Source organism: Corvus hawaiiensis, chromosome 5 (assembly GCF_020740725.1).
Source record: "Corvus hawaiiensis isolate bCorHaw1 chromosome 5, bCorHaw1.pri.cur, whole genome shotgun sequence".
Taxonomy (NCBI): Eukaryota; Metazoa; Chordata; class Aves; order Passeriformes; family Corvidae; genus Corvus; species Corvus hawaiiensis.
In genome coordinates, this window is record NC_063217.1 from 12492711 (window position 1) to 12517632 (window position 24922).

At 39.1% G+C, this 24922-nt stretch overlaps 1 protein-coding gene and 1 long non-coding RNA gene across 8 annotated transcripts in view; one reads left to right on the forward strand and one right to left on the reverse strand.

Annotated features, from left to right (window-relative positions):
* Positions 1 to 24922, forward strand: part of PPP2R2C (protein phosphatase 2 regulatory subunit Bgamma) — a 209478-nt gene that overhangs the window by 44117 nt on the left and 140439 nt on the right. For 2 of the 6 annotated variants that reach the window (XM_048305269.1, XM_048305271.1), the window contains exon 1: positions 16290 to 16765. The exons of 1 other annotated variant lie outside the window; for it this stretch is intronic. In XM_048305269.1, the coding sequence (XP_048161226.1) occupies positions 16696 to 16765 (70 nt within the window). In that variant the 5' untranslated portion in view covers positions 16290 to 16695. Of the gene's footprint in view, positions 1 to 16289; positions 16766 to 24922 lie in introns of those variants that run through there. 3 more of the 6 variants (XM_048305272.1, XM_048305275.1, XM_048305273.1) reach the window with 2 other exon arrangements.
* On the reverse strand, positions 14987 to 16221 carry LOC125326805. Of its 2 annotated transcripts, none has more exons than XR_007204010.1 (2): positions 16124 to 16221; positions 14987 to 15539 (listed from the first exon to the last, which is right to left on the reverse strand). It is a non-coding gene; the product is annotated as an uncharacterized LOC125326805 (long non-coding RNA). The 2 variants fall into 2 exon arrangements; XR_007204009.1 differs by having other exon boundaries at positions 14987 to 15751.

Consider the following 24922-nt stretch of genomic DNA (forward strand, 5'->3'; position numbering starts at 1 on the left):
AACAGTAATATATATATATATATAGGGGGTACTAGATGACCTTTAAAGATCATTTTCAACCCAATCTTAAATAATGCTCATTGAGTTTGGGGATTTTTTTGGAATACAATTTTAATTAGCAGCTACATTTGCTATTTGATACTGTAAAATTGGTCTCTCTTATTTTGGTACAGAATAAGTAATTAATGATTCATCTGTTCTTATAGCTAGCCAATTTATATTTTATGTTGCCAGCTGGTTTATGATATGTCAGAGAGACAGAGAAAGGTATCACGGGTGTACTACATGAAAAATACAGGTTTTATCTACTGGTACATAGACACAAACTAATCAGAAAGTGGAATTATGACCTTGCATTACTGAAGATATTATGAAAACTGCATGTTCTGAACATTAGGCAAAACAGATAGCTTGTGAGCAGAAAAGACAAAAGCATTTCCACAAATGAGTGGAGAGTTCTTTAACTGGAAATGGAGTATTATCACTCACCGGTGATTTTTTTACTGGCCCCCTAAACTGGATCATCAATGTCATATGTTGGAGGTACTTATATTACTGGGTGTTCTCTTTAATTTTATCATTTTTACTGTGTCAGCTTTTATTATCATTAACAACTAGGCTCACAGACTCAATTGTGTCCCAGCAGGATTTCAGATTATTCCTCAAATTACAGCAATTTGTCATGATGTCAGTGTTTTTTAACCTATAACCCTAGGTTACCTATGGAGGCTGCAGAGCCTGGATTCCACATGCCACAGATTCAATTTATATTGTGTGTAAACAATTACAGGGCCTCACAAACAAACAAAAGGCAGCCAAAGTCAAAACTAAAGGTCAGAGTCTAGCTTGTCATGAATCCATTCTAATTGGATTTTTTTTTCCAAACGGAATATAGGCAATGCAATAGCATGGGCTCTCGGCCTTAAAACGTAGTATAGGTGAGTTAGGCTCTTGTTAATGGCAGAACCTTTACTGGTAGTGGCAGGAACAGAATTTTGAAGAATCGCTGTGGCAACAAGTGTTTCTCATTATATGTGACTGTATGTGGGACTGTAAAAGTTTTCAAGGGGTTTGATGGTATTGTAAGAGAGAAACAAGTAAAATGATCTTGAAACTGAAAGAATGTTCTAGTACAGGAACAGCCAAAGCTGGGGAAGGGGAGGGAAGGGAAGAGGGTGACTGTTCATCCTCTGGTAGCAAATGTGAGTCCTCAGTGCTGGGGAATGTGGGAATGGGTGGTCTGAAAGCTCTGAGCCATTTCTGCTGCCTGTGGTGGCCAGAGCTGTCTTACAGGACCCAGCAGTGCTGATGTTTGCCCACACCAACAAGCTGTAGGACAACTCAGCTGCACAGTGGAGGTTGGGGCAAATTTACAGTCTTCACAAAATGTGTGTGAGCTGTTGGAATGTCAGAGGGAGAATTGGATGTTTAAATGCAAGGTAGAATTGCAATTTTTTGTTCTCCTTTTATTCCTTTGTTACTATTTCAACTATTGCCACCATATGTTGACCTGCTTGTTTATTCTTGAGCTTTGCCTGCAACAATGTGATATGATAGAATAAATAGTTTACTATGCTTCCTCTGAAGTGATACTGTATAAAATTACTGGTATATTCATGTTCTGCTGGTGAACTTGAAAAGCTCCCATCATTGGCACAAATAAAATATAAATCTTCCTGGTTTATTATAGATTAATTGAATAATTAAGAAGCCACTCTTAATTACTGTCCCAAGGAGTTACAGAAATTACACTTCTAAGAGTGCTACTGAGGAAATCTTTAAATTAAATTTCTTTAAATAGAACTATGCAAATTGCATACTGCCAGATGTTTCTGCCACATCTTATTTGAAAAAAATTTTTTATAATATATCTGCATATTAAAATTTTTAGAAGTGCTTAACTAGTATGAGGATGAGATTTATAGTTAGATACTAAACAGTGCTTAGCTCTCTGCTTAAATATACTTGAATATATGTAGTTAAGCTCATAGGATGCCTCTGTGGAAATGGCTAAATTTACCAGGTTGTTCCCATTTCTTCACTGAGTTTCTCAAACTAAGACATTACCCTGAAAGCTCAAGCCAGGCTTAGAGTATTTCTTGCATGCATACATTTAGCCTAACAAAAAATGCAATTGTATTTCCTTTGTGTTACGTTTTTGACACTGTGTTAATATGGGTTAGCTTTGATGGAGGGAGTGTGCAGCAGTATTATCTGGAAAGGAAGAAGACTCTTTTTACAAGGAGACAGGATTTTTAAAAAGCTTTTACAGGTTGACAGTGTTTATGGGCAAAGCAAAGCAATGACAACTAAAAACCAGTGGCACTTAGCTATTGGATAATCAGAACAAGTCAGGATCATGAGCAGTGTCAGCAGTCAGACCATGAGGCACGTTATGATGAGGTAAGAATGGCAGTGGGGGTGTTGACAGAGGAATTCTGTAACTAGAGAGATTACATAAATGACAGTGGGTTTGAGGAACAGCCCATAGTCATTAGCATATGTAATTTCATCTTCTCTGGAAATACTCAAAAGCCGTCTGGATGCAATCTCAAGTAATGTGCTCTTGGGGACCCTGCTTGAGTAGGGAGGTTCTCCCAGGTGACCTCCAGTGCTCCCTTCCAACCTTAACCATTATGTGATTCTGTAATTTTGTGATTATGGTAGACATATTTACTTTAAGGTGTTTATGCCCTCCCAACTGATAAGAAACACCAACCTCCTCTCTTACAGCTGCACTCAGGGCATGAGGGACTGAAGGACATCCCTCCTGGTGTATCAAGGTGTTTCAGAGAAAAACCTTGATGTCTCTATGAAAAGTCAGTTTTCTGCTGCTGGGGTCTGTAGTGTTGATCCTCTTCTGCTGTGCCCACCATGTTGACTTTTAAATTTGCCTTTATTCCTGCCAAACTGCCATAACCACAGCTCACTTCCCTGCTTTCCCAGACTACTCACTTGTTGTTTTCCTGCTTCTGTTCTGTCCTCAGATCACTGGTCACTGTGCCCTTAGGTATGGTATCTCATAGATAGTTTTCTTCATTCCTCCCCAGGTAGTTGTTCCTTGAAGCTTAGAGACATCATTCTCTTTTCTTTGATTTATAATTGTCTTAAGCGTACCATTACTGCATTACTTTTCCCATGCTTTGGTCTTCGCATCACGCTGTCTCAGCAGTTCATTAGTTTAAATTAGTTCATTCTCTTACAGACGACAGATGTGTTAAGACCTAGCATTTATGCTTGCTCAGCAACTGTGTTAATCCCTGTCTAGCTGTAAGTATGGTTAAATATAATTTTGCAGAGTTTAGCAAAAATTATACTATTAAGTGGCCACTCCTCTCTTTCTTTTTTGTTAAAGTAGTTAGGGATGCACTGGGTCTTGGTTTTGCTTAGCAGACCTTTCTTCTCCAACAGCAGGTTATGTTGGGGCATTTTGGCCTCTGTTGGGTGAGGGCTCCTGTTCCCCTTTGCCAAGTTGAATTTTTTCTTACACACTTTTGCATGCAGTTGTGGTTCCAGATCCTGTTCAAATGACTGTTTTTCTGTTGCATAAAGTAATTGCTAGTGCAAAAACTTAGAACTGACCTCAAGTTTGGCTCAAAAATTTGAGATTTCCTGGCCATGGTGAGCATCTCCATCACAAAGACACAGATGTCTTCTCAAGGTAATTTCTGGTTCTACAAGTAATACATTTTTTATTAATGCCTGGTGCAACTTTAGCAGGAAATACGGTAAATGTCCATATCAAGATTTTTTTTCTCTTGAACTAAAAGGAAATGATACTGTATTTCCCATATGACTTAGCAGCACACAATTATATGATAAAGTAAGACTGTCTCCCATTTTTTTGCAGGGAATAATACTCAGTGTTACCAACTGTTACGATTATATTCATACTCAGGCTCTAGATCTTGTATCAGCAAGCATGTCTCCTTGGCAACCTTATTTGAGACCTCTAAACTCTAGAAAGAGTGTATGAACATTTGTGTTTAGTGTTCCGGGGTGCTGGTTCTAGGGAGTTCCCCCCTGCGTGGGCAGTTTCCACACTGGGTAGGCAAAGCACTTCATCCCACATTTCCAGATTCTCCTAGGGGCCAGGCACCACTGTTGTTTTCACTGCAGCACTTAATTTGTAGGTACTTAGTCCTTCATTAGGTTGTGAAATCAATTAATAGCTTTCCACTTGTACTCTCTCTTGTAAATTTTCCTATAATTTAATCTGCACTTACTATGTCTTGAGCCAAAATAAAAAAGATTTCATTTGATGTTTGTGTTTCCATTCCTTTCAGCTTATTCCTACAGGAGTCTTCTCAGTCATTGTTCACTTTGGAATTCTCAGATTCCAGTGTCAGATCACCTCTGTGATCTGTTCTGTTTTTCTGAATTTTGATTGCTGCTGTTGGTATGAGGGTGGCCAGAAGTGGAACAGAACCTTTAGGTGCATTTGCTGTTTACTGCAATGTAGTATGGGATTTCATACTCTTCAAAATTCTAGGTTTAATGTGTCTTGCACACTTTTAATGTCACTCAGTACTAGCTTTCTTTCTACATTTCTGCATATAAATTACTTTTTTTCCTCACACCATTGAATGCTTATGTGTTTGTTTCCTGTGGGTTGGTGGTTTTTTCCCCCATGTTTAATAGCTTGAATTTATTTTTAGCTTTAGTTTTGCCAAGTACGTATTATTTCAGAAATTTCAGCTCTTACAGCAGGTGCAGTATTTGTTATTGTACATCAGATGCTACAGTAGTTTAAATATTTGGATGATCTGGAGGAAAGGCTAACAGCAAAATCATTGTTTATATTGATGCAACTAGGTTTTTTCCTCTCTTTTGAGGCTGTTTCAGCACTATTGCAGTAAATATTATGTACAAGAAAAAAATCTAGCACTCTGTCATTTTCTAGGACCACTTTTTGTTTTGCTTTTTTGTTTGCCTCTGTGGCCAAGGATGGCTGGGATCTGCAGGTGCTTCAAGATGGCTGGATTTGCATGTCACCTTAGTTATTATAGAATATAGAAATATGCAAGTACTCTTTGTGGTGTAAGGTAAGGCTGGAGAAAAAGTTGCTTGCATTATGCCTATCTGAAGTAATTAATTACACTGGTGAAAAGAAGGAGTCAGGTTAAATGTCCTGTCAGATGCCGTGTCATTATTCTGTGGTCTTGTGAAAATCATAGTCTTTTGGGCTAAGTTCCCTTCAAAGCTGTCATCTTTGTATGACTGTGTGTAGAATTCAAAACTAGTAAGAAATGATCCTGTATGTTGATTTTATTTAATAGACTTGCCATGTGCAGGAATTGTTCCTGAATTATTATTACCTGAAATATTTTGAAATCTGAATTAGCAAAATGTTAAGAAGAGTGCCTGTGGTTTTCATTTTAATGTGAAAGTGAATACAATCTGCTAGTTTGATTTGATTTTTAATTATTTTTTTAAGTCTGAAAAATCATAGAATCATAGAATGTTAAGGGGTTGCAATGGGCCTTACAGATCATAGTCCCAAGCCCTCCTGCCATGGGCAGGGACACCTCCCACTAGACCAGGTTGCTCAAGGCATTACCCAGCCTGGCCTTGAACGCTGCCAGGGTTGGGGCATTGACAAGTCTCCCTGGAAAACCTGTTCAAATGCTTAACCACCCTCACAGTGAAAAATTTTCTTTGTAATACCTGACCTAAATTTCTCATCTTTCAATTTGCACCCTTTTCGATTTGCACCAAATTGCACCTGCAATTACTCCTTGTCCTTTCACCACAGTTCCTGACAAATACTTTAGAGGTGTTACAAATTCTCAGTCAGCTTCTGATATTTTGTGATAGGCCATAGTATTGAAAAGAATTTCCCATTTCCTCACTTGATCTTGTGTGGAAAGTTTGTTTCTTTGTACTTGCTTTGATCTCTTTCCTCTGGATTTTTTTTTCTGTTGAAGTTGTTCAAGCCCCATCTCTTGAGATTTCTGTATTTTATCAGCTTAATCTTTCCAGAATGCTGCGTTTTGGAAGCTGTGTTCCTTTCTTTGGACGCTGTTTTCCTTTCTTTGTGGTTTGACTGTGTAGTAGCCTGATCACCCAGATGCCACACCAGGATACTGCTGAAATGTGTGTTTTGGCCTATTGCTATTCAGGAAGGATGAATATGACCTTTAGCATGGGTTTGAATACTGTTCTCACTTGCTTTTCTCCCTCTCTTCCCAATTCCTCTCTTGGATAAATATGCACACACATATGTCTACACAGCATAAAGAAGTTCTGACAGTGCCTGTATCCCTGCTATAAATTCCTTTTCCAGGCACTTTCTGATCTGTGTTTTAAGCAACATTTCTCTGGATTGTGCAGGGCCTTCAAGTGACAATTTTGTAATTATTTTGCACCATGTATATATGTGTAGGTTCTTCTTAGTCTCTTTCCAGGCTTTTCAGTCTCAGCAGGCTTTATGTCCCACTCCAGAGCCTGACGTCTACAAAAGTTGCTTGAGATGTGGGTCATCTTGTCTTAGGGTATGAAGTTAGTGTTGTAATTGCAGCCCTGCCTGGCTGTGCAGTGATAGGTCTTGTCTGGAGAGCATTTCTGACAGTGTGCTGGGTGACTTGCCAGGGAGGTAGCACACAGCTCTGTCCTGAGGCTCCACTGTTGTGACAGTCCCCATCAGCAGCCTCTGGCACTGTGCGCTCTGATGCCTGTGATCTGTTCATCGTGAACAGCCACTGAAACATTTCCTTTGTGATTTCCAGCCCTTTCCAGCAGGACTTTAACCATCCTCCTTAGGATCTACTGCTGCTTTACAAATTCATAATTTTTTAGTAGTGTGGGTAGATTTTCTGCTTTTTGTGAGCAAGAAAGGGCATAACATAAAAATTTTAGTTCGAATAAACTATATGCAGCATGATTTTAAAGACTTGCATGTAGAGACATACATTTAAAGAGTTTTTCTCCCCTGCACAGCGGGAGAACATGGTGGTGAGCTTTACTGAAGTTGTAGGGTAATTTGGAGAGAGGATGCTGTCATAGGGTGTCCCTTTAAAGTGATCCATACATACCAAACAGCAGTAACAAAGTACATGCTGTCTCATACATTAGGTGTGAGGCAACATGCAAGTGATGCTGTATTTGAGTTAATTAACACCTGTATAAAGTATTTCTAAACCTAAACTAAATTAGAAAAATTAGTAGTATGCTTTGTCCAGCATGTAATGCAATGATACCAAACCTAACATAATATTTCTTGTTTGGAATATATTTATATTTGTATTAGCATTTCAGTTTGAGAAACTTTGGAGCAGAGTAACCTCTGGAGAAAGTTAAAGGCTGGGTTGGAAGCATTTGTTTCAACACTTGTCCCCAGCCCTACTTTCTTCCTCAGGCTCTGTTTTCCTTTGTCCACCAAGGTCTCTGGCTTGCTTGGTACAGTGGCAGGCCCTGTCACTGAGAGGTTTTCTATGTGAAACTTACCTTGAACTCTTCTCCTATGGTTTTTTTTTCTTCTACTGTGATGTTGTTTGCAGTGGAGTAAATAATCTGCCTCATGTTTTAGAGGACGCAGAAGCTTATTTTACAAACAGATGAGCTTCATTAGCTAGGAACAGTGTCTTGTAAGTATCAGCATTGCTCAAGGGTCCTGCATCAGTCTCCATGTGATGACTGCACTAGAGAGACAGTGTTTATGCTCTTGTAATTTTTGGTTTAAATAGGCAAGGCAGTGGAAGAGTGAAAAAGAATAAGGAAGATAAATGACGTGGCTAAAGCCTCACAGATGGCATTAATGCTTGGTCTTTTACTCTTCATCCTGTGCTCTTTCCCTCAGACCACTCTCCCCATTCCTGCTGCAGTCATTGAATAGGCTTAACCTCCAAGTTAGTAAGTTCTGGGAAAATTGCCAGCATCTCCTTTTGGCATCTTGTCTGTTCTTTCTGCTTTTCCTTCCCCTATGATTTTGCAGCCTTGCTTTCCATCTCTTGCTAAACCTAGATCCTGTTGAAATCTGTTACAGTATTCTGAAATTTACTAAATTAAAACTTGCCTCTAGAGTGTGCAGAACTCACTCCTGGAATTTGTTCACGCTTTTGTTACCTGCTTCCTTGAGCTCACTAGTTGATAGGTTACAGGACTTGTTTGAGATGTGATTTTAAACCACAAAAGGACCAGGCAAAGATGTAGTTGCTGTTTCTAATACAGCTCCAGCTCTTTTGCTGCAGGCTTGCTCTGGCCAGATTCAGGCCAGTTGATAGGAAACTGTTTATGTTTCCAAATTCTTCCTTTCTTCATGGCGAACACCTGAGAGCAGTGCCCAGTGTAGGTTTCCAGACTGGATTAACATATCATTATGCAGCACAGAGAGGGTCGTGGTGTGCAGCTGCTGTGGTAGGATGGGGAAACCTCCATTCCAGCCAGAATGCTGCAGTGGCCCTAGAGAGGAACTTGTATCACAGAGGGGCATCCTGGGGGAAAAGGAGTGTCATAGCTCAGGGCATCTGTTTTGCTTCAGGGGGCCTTCTTGCAGGAACTCTTACGTCCAAATATCCTGGCTGCGTTCTCTGAGTTAGTAAAAATCATTAAATCAGGCCCAGAGCTCTTCATATTGATTAATTTCACAACTCTCATCAGCACATCACAGAAAAATAAGAGCAAAACTGCTGGCTTCTGTGTGAAAAACAGTGAGCATGGTGTGTATTCAGTTCATCCCATGCTCTGGCTTTCTGCAAATCTTAAAGTAGCACTGCCTCAGCCCAGGATCCTTATGCAACGTTCACCTGAACAGAGAGGGTGAAAGACACTGACGGAAGTTGGCTTCTGTAATTTAAATTACTCAATGGTAACTTTTAATTGCTTGCTTTCCAGAATCACCAGCTGCTGGGAGGCATTAGTTTTACTCTCTGTCTGGAGTATGTAGGCTAAAAATAAATTACTTCTTCTGGGCAGGTGTTATTTTTAGATTTAACACAGTGAAAGGTAGTGTGTTGAAGAAACTTCCCCTTTTTGAATAATGGCATTTTTTCAATTGTGATAGCAGTCATTAGTTTTTTTAAAATTGTTGGGCTGCATCATAATTTTAAATATTAAATATTAAATATTAAATATTAAATGACTGAAGACCGTGTAGTGAAATATGAATTAAATGCTGTAAATGTAAAGATTCTAAATGATTACTTTTGAGGTGTTACAATAAGACAAAATTAATTTTTACTTGAGAGCTATGACTGATACAATTTTTCTTCTATTGTTTTTTATGTTAGCATTTGGCAGTATCTATTTGCTTTTGTTTAGCTTTTGTCAGAAATAATCTAAAAAGGAATGGTAGTGCTGTATATTATGTTATATTAGCTATTAAACAAATACAAAAAGGACTTCAGAAATGTATGGGAATGCAGATATGTATTTTTATGGCAAACTCTTACCAGCATAATTTATGATACATTCATTAATATCACAAAGCCATTAGCTGAATTCCTTCGCAAGTAGGCATCATTTAATAAACTGTACTTGAATGACTTCAAAATAAGCAATGGTGGAAAGATGTTTGTACTGTTGCTGCCTTAATCACATGTGGGGTAACTTCCCTCTGAGGCACAGAGCTCATGCTCTTGTCTCTGCCATCAGGGCTGAGCTGTTGTAAAGCTCTAACTTGTTTAAAGTTAGCTTGGGTTTCTGCACAGCAGTACTAAGAAAGGCAAGGTAGCAGAGGAAGCTACCTTGAAAGCTATTACTTTAAACTTAGGATTTTCAAATATTGAGAAAGAAAACTACACAAACTCAAGGGAGTGAATTTGCTGTCTTACACCTGACTGAGACCTCTGAGTCCCTTCTCTGTCAAGCTGAGTAGAGCTGAAGGAAGACTAGGGCAATAGCTTTTTATCACATTATAATTCCTTGTTGCTTTGTCCTTTTAAATGAAAGTATTTTGAACAGAAGTATGACTGTACTATATGTTATTTTTGTGGACATTATGAATAAATAAATGAACAGCAAAACTAATTTACCCATGGCCTAGCTGAAAAAGTCAGTAGCAGGGCATTTTACATCTCTGTACATAGGCAAAAAGGGAGACAACATGTGGTTATAAATATTTTTTGTTGGTAAGCAAGTTCAGATGCAATGAGCTATAACTGTCAAGGGTTGGCTAAATATTTTGTTGTATTTTTTCCTGCAGCTGGCTAATTGTATGTGTTACCTTCTTTGAAGAAACTTGCACTATTTTGCACAATTTGCAGATACTAGGATATGGTTAGAAGCAAATAACTGTCAAAGCTCTTAAAAACCTCCTCTGATGTCACAAACATTAAATTAAGGTAATATCTTAAGATAGTCTTTTTGATGAAATTTGTGCAGCTTATAAGGATTTTTTTTTATCATCACAGTGCTTTAAGTCTCTTGTTCTTTAAAAATAATTAAAGTTTTGTGCTGATTCAAAATTCAGTTTAATTTCATTTAAAGCCAGTGTATTTTACTAAATGAAGTACAGAATGATCTGTGTATAAAAAGTATAGTTAGACAAAATACTTAAATATTCAACTACTATTTCTTTCAATTGCAGTTCAAGCTTAATTAATTCAGATGGGGTGATGAATTTGGGGGCAGTAAAATGCAGACTTGGAGTACCTGATGATGTTCTGTTTCAGATATCGAGAGTTTTAATTATTAAAGGTTGTGTCTCAGTGTCTGGCAAAGCTAAACAGAGTCTTTTTAGGAAAATGTGTTTAAGAGAAGAACATGAATGTTCTGCAGGAGCAAGACAGGATGGCCATATATTCAACAGGTGTTTATAAATAGAATTACACAGTAAACCTTCAGGACAAATTACCTTCTAATGCCTAATTCCTCTCTGTCTTCTGCTGCAGAGCTTCCTGCTGGAAATGTGATGAGCAAACATTATCGACAGTCATTCAGCCAAAGATTTGTTCTATCTTCTTCAATTCCTTACTGTTAGACTACACTGTTACCAAACCTCACATTCTCAATTCCGTTTGTATCATAAATAGTTTTTTCTCGGGGTACTTACTGCCTCTGGCTTCCATTTCTGGCTTTTTTTGTTGTTGTTGTTGGTTGGTTGGTTGACTGGTTTTTTGTTTTGTTTTTCCCTTCTACCTTCCCCTTTCTTCAATTCTTCTGCCCAAAACTCTGAAAAAGGGAAATGTAGGTTTATTTCTCTCTTTAAATATTTTCTCTTCATGTCCTATGAGATTTTTCTCCTGCAGATCCATTTTTTGTTTGTTGTGCTCCTTTTAACGCTTCTTTTACTGACACCCACAGCCTGTACTGGCATCTGTGTCATGTCTGCCCTTGTCTTTTACTTTTCTCCTTGACCTGCTGACCAGTCCTCCTCCATTTATGTCTAAGCTCGTTTTATTCCTGTTATGCAGTTATTTTTCAACCTCTTGAATCCAGTTTATTGCTTCTCTCCACAGTCTCTAATGACCTTCTTTTGAAGAAAGCTCTAAACCAGGATTCCATCCTCATTACTGACTCACCGTTTACTTAAATGTCACTGCTGATCTGTATGTAGCTCTTCTATTTTATAGTTTACTTATAAATTCTTTAAGATAGGACGCTCTTTTATTTCTCTGTTTGTACTGTATTCAGCTCAATTAGAGGGTTGTTTTATGAGTAGGATTATGAACTGCCATGAAAGTCCAAATAACTGATATATTTTTGATTAAAGCTTTCTTACTCACCACCCCTCTCCCTGGGTATTTGACCAGATCAAATTATGTAGGTTATAGGTGGGATTGATAAGTAGCATTTTAAAATGGCACAGCTAGTTATCTGCAAATGTTGGCTCACAAATTTGCATTGTGCTACAAATTTAGAGCAGAGTTTTGCTAATCTTTCTCATGTGAACTGACCTACTTAAGTCAGTGGAGTGCTAATATTTGCCACACAGTAAGGATTTGGCTCATAATCTTAGGGAAAGCATTTGCATGCACACTGGGAATATTGTCTGGTGTTTTTGTTAAAGGCTTCCTCCTCATTCCATTTCTCCTTATGAGATTTTTTTTTGAACTTTAAAATAGGAAAAACAAGGTAAGTGTGATTTGACCCAGATGTGATTCCTAAGGAAGTTGTCCATAAACCTCTCTTATTCAAATGGTGAGTGGAGAAAATTATCTCTGCATGGGAGTTACTATTTTGACTTCACAAAAAAATATCCACTTGGCTCCTAGGAAAAATGAAAACACCTCTAACTGCTTAAATTGCCCCTAACAAATAACCAGTGTAGACTCTAAATGACAGACCATAGAAATTTTGAAGTTTGAACTGACTGAGGACAAATGAAGGGCAGTTATTGGTGAGTGTACATGAAAGAGCAGGAACAACAAGAAGGGCAGAATTCTCTCCCCCACTGTAGAAATTGCAGACATCTTGGTCACAGAAATTTAGAAGTATTATAAAGAAAATGCTTTCAGTATTTTTTTTACAGACTGTCGGTGTGACTTTTTTGAGATTGTACCCATCATTTGCAAATTTATTATCTATTTATTTTCAATAATAAGTTTTCTATATAATTCTTTTTCCTGGAAAGGAGAGAACACATTCATTTTCTGTGTATTTATAGATATGAGTTGTTCCTATGCATTTTTACTCAAATGTGCTGCTTGATTTTTGGGGTCAAATACCCTGCAAGGTGATGTTTCTTTCAGTTTTAGGAGTCATCACAGTAATAGGAGGAAGCTTCTTAGTGTTACCTTCACAGAGGAATCCACACTCTATAATACATCAGGAACAAAAGGAAGGCTAAGGAGAACCTCTATTCTGTTTTGGATGTAGGAGAAAACATAGTGACAAAGAATGAGGAAATAGATGAAGTACTTAATGCCTTCTTTGCCTTAGTCTTTAATAGTAAGGCCAGTTGTTCTTGGGTGCCCAGGCCCTTGAGCTGGAAGACAAGGATGGGGAGCAGAATGAAGCCGTCATAATCTAAGTGGAAATGGTCAGTGACTTGTTACACCACTTAGACACACACAAATCTATGGGGCTGGGTGGGATCCAGCTGAGGGGACTGAGGGAGCTGGTGAAAGTGCTCACTGAGGCACTTCCCGTCATTTACCAGCAGCTGTGGGTAACTGGAAGGAGGGGGTCCCAGTTGACTGGAGGTTAGCAAATGTGCAGCCCATCTACCAGATGGGTTGGAAGGAGGAACCAGGGAACTAGAGGCCTGTCAGCCTGACCTCAGTGCCAAGAAAGGTCATGGAGCAGATCATCCTGAGCAACATCGTGCAGCACATACAGGACAATCGGGAGATCAGGCCCAGCCAGCACAGGTTCATGAAAGGCAGGTCCTGCTTGACCCAGTGCATCTCATTCTGTGGTGAAATTACCCTCTTGGGTGAAGGAAAGGCTGTGCATGTTGCCTACATGTAGTAAAGCCCTTGACCCAGTTTGCCACAAACATTCTCCTGGAGAAACTGGCAGCTCTTGGCTTGGATGGGTGTGTTCTTTTCTGGGTAAAAACTGGCTGGATGGCTGAGCGCAGAGAGTGGTGCTGGGTGGAGTTATATCTAGCTGGCAGCTGGTTACTGCTGGAATTTTTGATTTGCTGGAAGGCAGGAAGGTTTTACAAAGGGTTCTGGACAGACTGGGTTGATGGACCAAGGCCAATTTTATGAGGTTCAACAAGGCCTAGTATTGGGTCCTGCACTGGGGTCACAGCAACCCCCAGTGGTGCTACAGACTGGGAACAGAGTGGCTGGAAAGTGGAACCTGTGGGTGCTGGTTGACAGCAGCTGAACATGAGCCACTGTGTGCCCAGGTGGCCAAAAAAGCCAGTCATATTCTGACTTGGATCAGGAATAGTGTGGCCAGCAGGGCAGTGATTGTCCCCCTGTACTCAGCACTTGTGAAGCCATGCCTCGAGTTTTGTTTGGTTTTTGGCCTCTCACTGCAAGAAGGACACTGAGGTGCTGGAGAGTGTCCAGAGAAGGGCAACAGAGCTGGTGAAGGGTCTGGAGTACAAGTCCTGTGAGGAGCAGTTGTAGGTGTTTAGCCTGGAGAAAAGGAGACTCAGGAAACTACCTGAAAGGAGCTTTTAGCAAGGTGAGGATTGGCTTGTTTTCCCAGGCAACCAGCAACAGGGTAAGAGGAAATGGCCTCAAGTTGTGCTAGGGGAGGTTTAGATTGGGTATTAGGAAAAAATTCTTCACTGAAAGGTTTGTCAAGAGTTGGAACAGAGTGTCCAGGGAAGTCTTGGAGTCACTGTCCTTGGACATATTTAAAAGACGTGCAGATGTGAGACTTAGGAATATGGTTTAGTGGTGGCCTTGACAGTGCTGGATTAATGCTGGGACTTGATGATCTTAAAGGTCTTTTCTAGTCTAAATGATTCTGTGATTCTAATGCTGTTATCTAACTTGGGTGCCTGACTGAGCAGTTAAGCATCCAATGTAGAAAATGGAGAATGAGAGGTTTAAGTGACACTGAGTACATGGGGAGCTTAGGTCCCTAACAGAAGCATCTAGTTTACTTTTGTAAGGCCAGGCAGTTTGTCTCCTGCACAGATGCTGAAGGGAAGTGCTTTGTTGACCCAGACTGGTCTAACTGTCATGTTAAATAGTTGAGTGTAAACTGGCTGTTTGTTGCACTCCTTGTCAAGGACTTCAGCAGAGTTGGGATTTAGTGTGCAGTGTGTATTGCTCATAGACCCTTTTGTATTTGGAAAAACAACTCCAAGGTGAGAACCTAATGTGTCAGGGAATGGCAGGATAAACCAGCTCCATCACATAGATGAGAACCATTTTGTCCAATCTAAATATCAGTATTTTCAAGGCCTCCTTCCTCTTTTATGAAGAGGATAGGGCACATACTGGAGAGCTGCCAGTACTGCCATAGTAGTGACTGATGCTCTCAATGCAGAAGTAACATTTCTAGTATTGTCACCCCCAAAACCCACATACATGTAAAATGTGTTCTGTACTGATGCAAGTACTGGGTAACTTCTCTTACTTTCCCACCTGCTCAAATGTGAAGATTTTACAATATTTACTTATCAGGTTGGTGATGGTTCTGTTTTATTTTGCTTTATTAATGAGAAAAGGAAGAAGGTAGTTCTGTTGCTATTCTTTCCCTCCCAGCCTTGTTTCATCCGGAAATTAGATGTTTATGTCTGAGCGTTTTTACATAGTCCTCTACTTTTTTCAGTCACAGGCCAGCTTATAGGAATAGCAGGGTACTTGAATTTTCCTTCAAGAACTGTATGTCCTAGTTCATTAGAAAGAAAGAAAAACAAACACAAAAAAACTATAAAAATACATCCAGTGTTACACAAAATGCTGTAGTAATGCTGACAGCTGAATTGTACTTTCCATGTTCAATTCAAGGGCCTAAAGCACAGGACTGTTCTCTCTCCTCAATTGGTTTTGTGATTGTGGACTCCCTTGTCATGCTGTAGTGGTGCTTTTGATATACAGCCATTTGTTTTCTGTTCCAGTATTTAAACTTCAGTGGTGCTTACCTTTTCCGAATACATACTTTCTGCAGCAAACAGTTTGTGGTTTCTTGAATAGATACCAAAAGCTAAAGGAAGCTTCTTGTCTTGTTCAGTTGAAATAATTTTGCTGTAATATAAACCATTAAACATTTGGACTAAAGAGCAAGCTTTGTTTTATAATGCAAGTGAGTAATTCTCATCTTCTAATTATTTTCGTATTTCTGAGTATACATACTTCAACACTGCTTTCCTGAGATGATGGGATAATGAACTGAAAGAGTAGCAGGTTTAAGAAAATCCAATGACCTGCAAACATTTCCTTTGTCCAGCTTTTCTTTCCTGTACAGGGAAGCCAGAGAGATTGTTTTTAAATACTTTGTAATTTTACATTTATCTACAAAACCGGGAGTAAAAAAGATAAATAACAGTTATATTATCTTACGTCCTCCGAATGGTTGCCTTGCCTCTGACGAATACTTTTGCACAGGCATATATTTGGCAATTTCGGTAATATTTATAGAGGCTGACACTGAACGACTGTTGCTTTTGCTGCAGATGACAGTACGACTAGCACAAAATCGTGGCCGCATGTTCATGTGCGCTACGTGTCGATGCAAACGCGTTTAATCGGCTTGAAGTTTCTTCTCCCTCATCCCCTCCCTCAGTTGTTCTCTTTGCCCATCGCCCCGGCAGAAGAGCTAAAATAATTACCTGCAGTGTCATTTTTCACTTTGCTCCATGCAGATGCGGTGCGGTTGGGCCGCGGGCGGCGGGCGGGGAGGGGCCAGCGCTGATGCAGCACAGGCGTGTGACAGCGGCGCGGCCCGAGCCCGCTGCGGGCGGCTCCCGCTGCAGTCCGGCATCGCCGCCAGCGCCCGGCGCCGGGACCCGGCGCTGCGGGGGCACCTGTGCGCGGAGTACCTGCCCAAGCGACGGGGCTGTTCTTTAACTGTGGGAGAAGTGCCTCTTTTCCCTTCACGCAAGCTCCCTACTGGCTTTCTGCATTCGTAATTTCTCGGAGCCGTTTCTCCCTCCGGCTTTCTCCCGCTACTTCTTTTTCCCTTTTTCCCCCCTTCCTCTTTTTTTTTTTTTTTTTCCCCCCGCTCGTTATTCGCACACCCCCAATCTGTGCTGCCTCAGTAGCTCTCATTATGCTGTGCTCAGTGGCCCGGTGTGTTCCCCGCCTCTGCTAGGCAGTGGCAGCATGGATGGTGCTCTTGTGACGACCTCTGCTGATGCTATCAGTCCACTGCGGATAGGCATGCTGAGTAATCCTGCTGTAAATGGGCGAGGACACGGACACACGGAAAATTAACCACAGCTTTCTGCGAGACCACAACTATGTGACTGAAGGTAACATAAATACTGTCATTTTTCTCTTCTTGCACTGCATATTCTATGCCAGGAATGCACTGTCATGTTTGGAGATGCAGGCTGTTCCTTTTTTCCTTTTTTAAACAGGGGGAATTTCAAGGCGTTTTTCTGTGGGATGTAGCAAAAGAATCTGTCTGAATTTTCTAAATCCCAGAGACATTCTGTCATGCTACAGCAGTATATGAAACTACACGGGCTGGAGAAGGTCTTGCATTGTGCTGAGTTTCTGCTAGTGAGGTGTGCAGCACCTGGCATTGAATGCACGGTAGCTGCAATGTGGAAGACTGGAAGCACTTGATTACTTAAAAAAAAAGGATGAAAGATTTGAGAGCACTGAAGTAAGAGAAATTATTTGCAAAGTTAACTGTTTGCTGGTGTAATAAAGGTTATGCATCTCATTTTGGTAATTATAGCCCAAGCATTACAGACATTGCTGAGTTGATTGTTCCCTAGAGAACTGTATACATTTAGAAGGGATATGTAAGCATCATCCTTTGAAATACTGCTGCCTTCTTTCCATCCCCTGTGTCTGTGCAAGGTACATGAGAAAAGAAAAGGCACCTTCATTTTAAATCATTCAGTGACTTTTAGCTTATTACATAAAAGGAATTTTCCTGCAGGTGACACACATTAAATGCTGAGAGAATTTCCCTTGAGAACAGTGAAATGGTTGGGTCAGGTACTGGTCTGTATTTCCTTGCCAGAAAGTTGGCTTAAGAGTAGGCCATTTTAAGATTGATTGAACAGGAGAAATGTGTTCATAGGTGCTTGACTTTGCAAATGTATTTGTATGTGCAGTTTTAACAGCACTTTTCAGCAGCAGAACCAGTAAGCCAGTGTAGGCTTATATAATATGAACACACTTAACATCAGGGTCAACCAATACTCCTGGAGACACAGTCTCCAGAATCTGTCGTCATTTGATCAATGCTCAGTCACTTAATACTCCCATGCTGCATCCTGAAACGTGATCAGCTGATGCTCTCTTGATTATTGATGATTTTAATTTTTTTAGAATGGAGAAAACAGTAGGATGATTTTGTCATACTGGGACCACAAGGCAGATTTTTCAGAAGAAAAATTAAAAATGCTGTGTACTGTAACTGTTACCAGTGACTGGTGTAATTGCTTTCTAATCTTGCCTCTAGGACATTCTTTGCACTCTGATTCATGTTTCAGTCAATTTTTAAATTTGTTTCGAAGTTTTGGTTAATTTTTTTTTCAGAATTATTATTTATGTTTTGAGATTTGTCACCTGTAATAACATTTGAAGAAACTTTGTTTAAATTTGTAAATTCATGCCTTAGATTCTGCAAAATGCAAGTATAATTACTGCAGTGTACTTGATACATGGTGAATTTCAGATGTGCAGCTATGTTAAAAATTGAACATTCAAGTCTCTCAGTTTTGCAATCTGAGGAAAATAATTCCTTGTGGATTTTGCAAATCTGTATTGTCCTCTTCTATATGTCATGGGTGTTCTAAAAATTACATGGAGAATTTTAGTATTTTTTGTGACACTGCTGATGCAAGTGTTAGATTTTTCTCATGTTTTATTTTCACTTGATACTTGGATCATAAGGAGTGGATGTTCTGTCATTGCACATGGAGGGGCTTGTCTGAAATGGGTCAAAATACGCTTCAAATACCAATGCTGGCCTGTATTATATTTTTCCTGTGATCAGAAGTCATCATTAAATATGTTGGCATCTGTTCTTGAAATCCTCAGTAGCAAAGTGTTAGTTTTTCATCTCTGACTTTTACATCTCTGTAATTCTTGTTGGGAATGCAGAGTTTGTCAGGTGTAATAGAATTCTTCACATCTGTTATATCTGACATTACCACACCTTTGAAAAGATCTTCAAAATCATGAGGGAATGGATTTATCTGTGAAATTTTTTCCAGGGAGACCTTCAGCTCAAAGAGGAGCATCACACATTTTAATTTCTCATTGATACACTCTGTTTAAAATGCATAATGAATGCATTAGTTAAACTGGTGCTTAAAATGTGCTTTGTTTGTTCTTCTGTGGGATTTTGTATTTTTTTGTTTAAAGATTTGGCTCTGTGAAAGAACTTTAAGACTTCTCATCTGTAAAGGCCTTCAGTCCTTTCACAGGCTTTGCATTTGGTCCTGTGACATGTTAAGTGCTGTATGAAGGAACAATAGAAAGGCAATAATATGTTACCTTGTTACACTTCTTTGGGTCCAATCCAAGTTTTTCTTTAGCTTTTGCAATCCACCATTTAAAATGAAGAAATACTGTGTTGTGTCCAGTGTATTAGAGAATCTACCAGTTCATTGCTTTTTGTGAATAACTAAAATTTTATCTTGTTTTCAGAGTATTAAAATCTTGGTAAGTGGTGTCCTCCGTCCTTGCTCTTCCATGCAGCAGATTAAATTAATTTACAAAAGAAGGTATTTCTAACCTTTATATGTACTTTCTTCCTCTAACTGTTCACTGAAGAAAGTAAAGCCAGCAAGAATCATGAAGACGTGGGTTAACTATAGTATTGCTTTACTTCCCTTCCTGTTTTACTTTCTCAGTGATTTAAAAAAGCCCAAGCAATCAGATGACATATGAATTCAGGGTATAGGAAAGCTGTGAGCCAAATCTGATTTTCTCTACTCTCGCTAGGACTGAATGTGTTCCTAACAAAACTGCTTGCTTGAGGAAAGTCAAATTTCATCTCTTTGATAGGTCATTATTTTGTAAGATTGGGATTATCTGTGACAAATGTGGCTTTACCATGACTTTGGAAAATCGAATTGGTTTTTAAATCTCAACAATTTTTTGATTTGTTGTTACACTGTTTCTGGTAATAGGCATTATAGGCATACATATGACAGTAGTGGCTACCTGCCCCTACTTCTCCTGTAACATATGCACAACTACAATATAGCATTAAAACAAGCAGAACATGAATAATTTTGTCATTTAAAGTCTTTAAAATTACGTTATGGTTGCACAGTGGAAAAAGGTGATTTAATTCCGGCAGCAATATACAGTAAATTTTTCAATGATTACTTTCAAAACTAATTTTTGAAGCAAACTGCTTGAATGGACTTGTTTGTGTGAGGAAAATAGAAAAGATCTGGTGACACTTGTAAAGAAAGAGAGGAAAAAGATCTGAGGCTTAGAGAATGTAAGCTGTGAGGAAAGATTGAACTTCTTTGCAAAGGTGGTGAAACGCTGGGATATATTGCCTAGGGAGCTTGTGATATTTTTATCGCTGAAGTTTTTAAAAGCAGGTGACATAGATGTCTGTAAGAAATGACATGGGGATAGCCGAGCCTCCCGTGGGGCAGAGGAATGGACTAGATGACCTCTGAGATCTGTTCAGGCTTGTGATTCATTGCTGAGCTGTGTTTTATCTTAATTGCCTTTTGCACCACAGCTGTGGGAACCAGCTGCCCAGGAGGTGTTGGGTCAGTAAAATGTGTTATTTCCACAGCAACTGTAGGAGCACTGAGGAGAGAGGAGAGGCACGGGAAGAGAAGATGGGTTGGATGGGAGAAACATGATCCTTCGTTACTGTACAGACAGCCTGTGGGGGAGAGGGCAAGAATATTGTGGGCAGCGAGGGGGGAAGGGGGATAAAAGAGGCTTGTGTGCTTTAGCGGGCAGAGAATGTCCTTCAGTCCTAGAGTTCCCTTAGTGTTACCTGTGCTTAAGATTAATGGTAAAACTGACAGGACTGCTGATAGGCTTTGCTGTCTCAGGGCCTTGGGATCAGCCACACGGGATCTGATTCAGAGCAGTGAACTGCATGGTATGGTTGCTGTATTCCTGGTGGGTTGCAGGAATCAATGGTGCCACTCTTACTCAACTGCCAGGTTTATTCAGTTACTCCGTTTTTTACTGATTTAACAATTAACGGAAATAATGAGCAAAATTCACTATTCTTGCCAAACTGTGTTAAAGGGTGTGTTTCACCTCCATGATCCCAAATTTGTTTGGAGGAATGCTTCTCTGGTGGGTGAAGGCATATTACAGGTTGCATGCAGACAAGTCTAGCATATGAATTGATCCCTGCCTTTTTAAGGAATATCTCTGTTTCAGGAAGGAATAAAAAGTTGTTTATACTTCCAGTTTCTGGAGAGACACAGGTTCCTCCCTTGGTCTAGGCCTGGAAATGCAAGCGGAGTCAGTGGAGTTGCACTGGTGCAGTGGGGCAGAAGCTGACCTGCACTGTCTAGTCATTTATATGGCCAAATTGTGCCATTTGATTCTATATGGCTTAACGTCAGTGAAAAAGTTAATCATGTTAATGGTGTATTAATGTCCTCAAATATGTTATTTGAAGAATAATGAGAATTACTGGTGCAGTATAAAACATACTGAATCATAACCATGTGAAATGTTTATTATAGAGGATAAAAACCCTCCTTTTTTTCCCAATGATTTTAAAGAAAAGTCCTCTGCAGATAATGAAAACAGATTTTGGGGCCTTTTCTTTTTGCCTTAACTAAAGAAGTTAGTATCTCTCTTCTCCAGTAATCAAAATTAGAGGAAATTATCAAATTTCATCTGACATAAATTTATCTATGAGCTTTCTTTCTTAAACATCTCAAATATAATTTTAATTAGATCTTAATACCTGAAGTATTAATTGGATGAATATAGAGAACAAGTACACTCTGCTGGCTCAGGTTCACCATTGGTCAGTCTAGTTCACTGATTTCTACTTACTAAGAAAAGTTTAAGAGGTAACTCTTCCTCTCAACATCCAGCAATTCAGGATTTATGTTGTGAATGTTGATGATTTTAATCTTTTTACAGAACTCATTTAGAAAAAGTTTTAGAATTACCCTGGAAACTGTTGCTCATTCTTAGTCTAGTCACTTGTGTTACTTATTTTTTTCCTTGAGTCGAGTAAGAATAGGGGTAAACCTTGTAAAAGCATAACTTTTCCCCTTGTTAAACAGGATACGGTTATGTCTTTCTGTGCACGGATTTGGTTCTTTTATTCACAGTGATATTCAGATGAATGTTGTGGGTAGCCTTGAAGATTTGGATTAATAAGGTTTATTCCATCCAAGTGATGTTGCTGACTTTGTAATCTTTATTCATGCGGCTTAGTTGGGTGAAGCCATGGAGGCAGAGCTGGAGCATTGCTGTCACACTGGCTTGCACTGAAGCCCGATCTGTTTGCTCACTCACTCAAACCTATAGCTGGATGTGGGGTTCAGCATCCAGGAAAATCAAACATTGGCACTACTCAAAGCTTGGATCTGCACAGCACAGATATTTAAGGCAATGTTTGCATGGGTGACATGGGGCAGCAATTCACTCCAACAAGCCCAGAAAAGGAAGTATGGATTTAGCCAGTGTGAATTACACTGCCAGCAACTCTTGTCGTGATGCCATACCAGCTACACTTTCAAAGTACTCCATTCATACTATGTCTGTTAGGCACTCTTAAGATTGTTGTCTCTATTTTGCCAAATCTATTTTATGAAGAAATCATAAATCAGGATTGTGGTTAGGATGGTTGATCCTAGGCTGGGACTTCAGAGTTGCTTAGTTTGCTGTTCCCAGCATTCCCAAAGTGCAGAAACATGTTAATGTTAACTTGTTACTGCCTCCTCAGAAGACCTGCCTCTTCAAGGATGGGATTTGTTTAAGGACTGGTTGTTAGATCATCCTGAGAGGACATTTCAAGCCACTCTGAGGTGCAGGACATGCTTCAAAGGCATGCACTTGGTTTGGATCTTCATTTAATGTCTTGCTCTCCCGATGACAGTTACTCATCGTGTCACATGTACCCTGTAAAGGTTTACTAACTGGGATTAAGCTGGGCTGCAATTTTCCCTGTTTGCAAAGGGATAAATCTCTGATGCTGGGTCATTGGTTTTGGTGGGTTGCCCTTAGGGACTGATCGCAACCTTGGCTCACTTCACATGCATATGTAATCAACAGACGATTTTGCACTCACTGTCTAAATAATAAATGTGTTTGGTTGCTGTATAGTGCTAGAGGTCCTGGAGAAGTGAATAAGATGTATTAACAAAAGAAAAGAACAATCTAGAATATTAGCTACATGACAAACCAGCTAAGCTCCTTCCATGAGAATGAGAACATGGAGCTGAAAAAGAACCCACTTCCACCAATCAGGAGCTTTTCCAGGTGCCAGCAGACAAGAAACATCATAAATAGAAATGTTTTTGGTATATTTAACTATATAACTGTTACATGTAATAGATTGAGTGACATATAAGCCTTAAAAACAGAAGTTCAGGACATGGACAGTGCAATGTGTGTGTAAGATAAAATGCAGGCATAGATATATGATCCATGCAAGCTCACTGTCTCTGCCAGATCTTTTTCTAATTGAAACTGACAGTTTAAAAGTATTAAATAGTGTAAAACTAAACAACATTGTGCAGGTAGAGTGAGTGTCATTGTTCACCATGGGAACAGTTTATTTAGTGTATGTATCATTATGAAACTGTACTTCGCAGTGTATTTTCTATATGTTTTCTATGTAAATCTCAGACATTTCAGCAATATATCATATATTTAAATGGTGAATTTAGAGAATAATAGATGTTGTTCTTGCATCAGTTTAAAATGTGAAACATTATACAATAACACTGAATATTTTATCATGAAGAAGAGCTGTCTTTTATTACAGCCATGAAAAGGTAATCCATCTTTACTGTTTATGCTGTGTAACTACTACATCATTACTAGTTGTATCCTTGAAACTTTCCATCCACAGTTTATTTAATCACCATAGGCTTTGTCTCAAGGACTGTATGCTAAGAAAACACAAAGTATTTGCTGGCTAATCTCAGTGTAGTTGTTTGGCCAGGGAAAGGTAATAAACTCAGAAAATTAGATAAAGTTATTATGGGGACTTCTGGGACTTTTTTAAACAAGAAAGGGTTTTAGGTGAACTTCTAGCCATATTGAGGCACTTTCCTGATCAACTATTTCCACAGTTCTTAGGTTAATGCTAAGTTTGCCCTTAGTCATGAATGTGGTCTATATTACTGGTTCCTGGTGAAAGTTCTCCAATTCTTTCCCAAGAACAAAACCCCCACCTAGCAAAGCAGCTTTATATATGGTAAGAGAATTCCTTTCCTCAAGAATATTTCCTTGCTGAAAAACTCTTGTTCCTGTTTTTGTTATTACTTGAATGCAAATGAAAGCAGACTGTATTTTGCCAGTTAAAGACAAGTAATACAAATGTACATAGAGATGAGATTCGTAATAAATCTGTATTGTTAAATATAGCAGTGTTTTTTTCTTTCATATTCACTGATCGATCTGTTACAAAAAAGAGAAGAAAAGGGTGCAAACATCTGTTATAATGACATTTATGTGTTTTACTTACAGAAGAAAGTAAAAGACTAAGAGTTGGTTTATTTGTCTCTAGTTCCAGTTCAACTCAAGTTTGTTTAGAACTTATTACTTAGTGTTACCTTACTTCTTCCTGTTTGCAGTGCTTTTGTTTTTCCATGACTCAGGTGTTGCAAATAGCTAATGACTGTACAAAATAACACCATTTGCATAAATTCTGAGGTTAATGCTGCCTGTGGTAGTAGTGTTTGCATTAAAGGCAGCCATAGCATGCTCTACCAGTTTCTGGGCCGGTTTCTAGTAGAAATAAAGATCATCAGAGTTGAATTAAAAGTAAATGATTGTTTATTTTTTTCCCTCAATTTTTAATGACTCCATATTATTCCTCCTGATTCTAAGATGTTAAATGAGCACTTCAAATAGAAACTAAAAATAATTTTCAATCAGTGAGCTGATCACCAATTATCAATAATTTATTTCTAAACTTTCATCCAGCCAAAAAACCATCATGTTGTATTGTTTGAGAGGTATCAATTTGACAGAACCTGGAATGAGGTCTTTAATAAGTGTATAGCTGTAAATCAGGATCTGTTATTATTTCATAAATAATTTCTGATAGAATGTCTTTATTTCTACATTGTGCTGTGATAAAAAGAAAACTTCAACTAATAAATTCAGTAATAATAATTAAGTAGAAAAAGTCAACAAGTAGGCACAGTGGTCTGGTGAGTGTGGGCCTGAATTGGCTGCCAAGGTAGCACATGAGACTCTTGTAATGATACATGTTAATTTGACACCCTGCTTGATTCGATATCTTTTATTGCTGC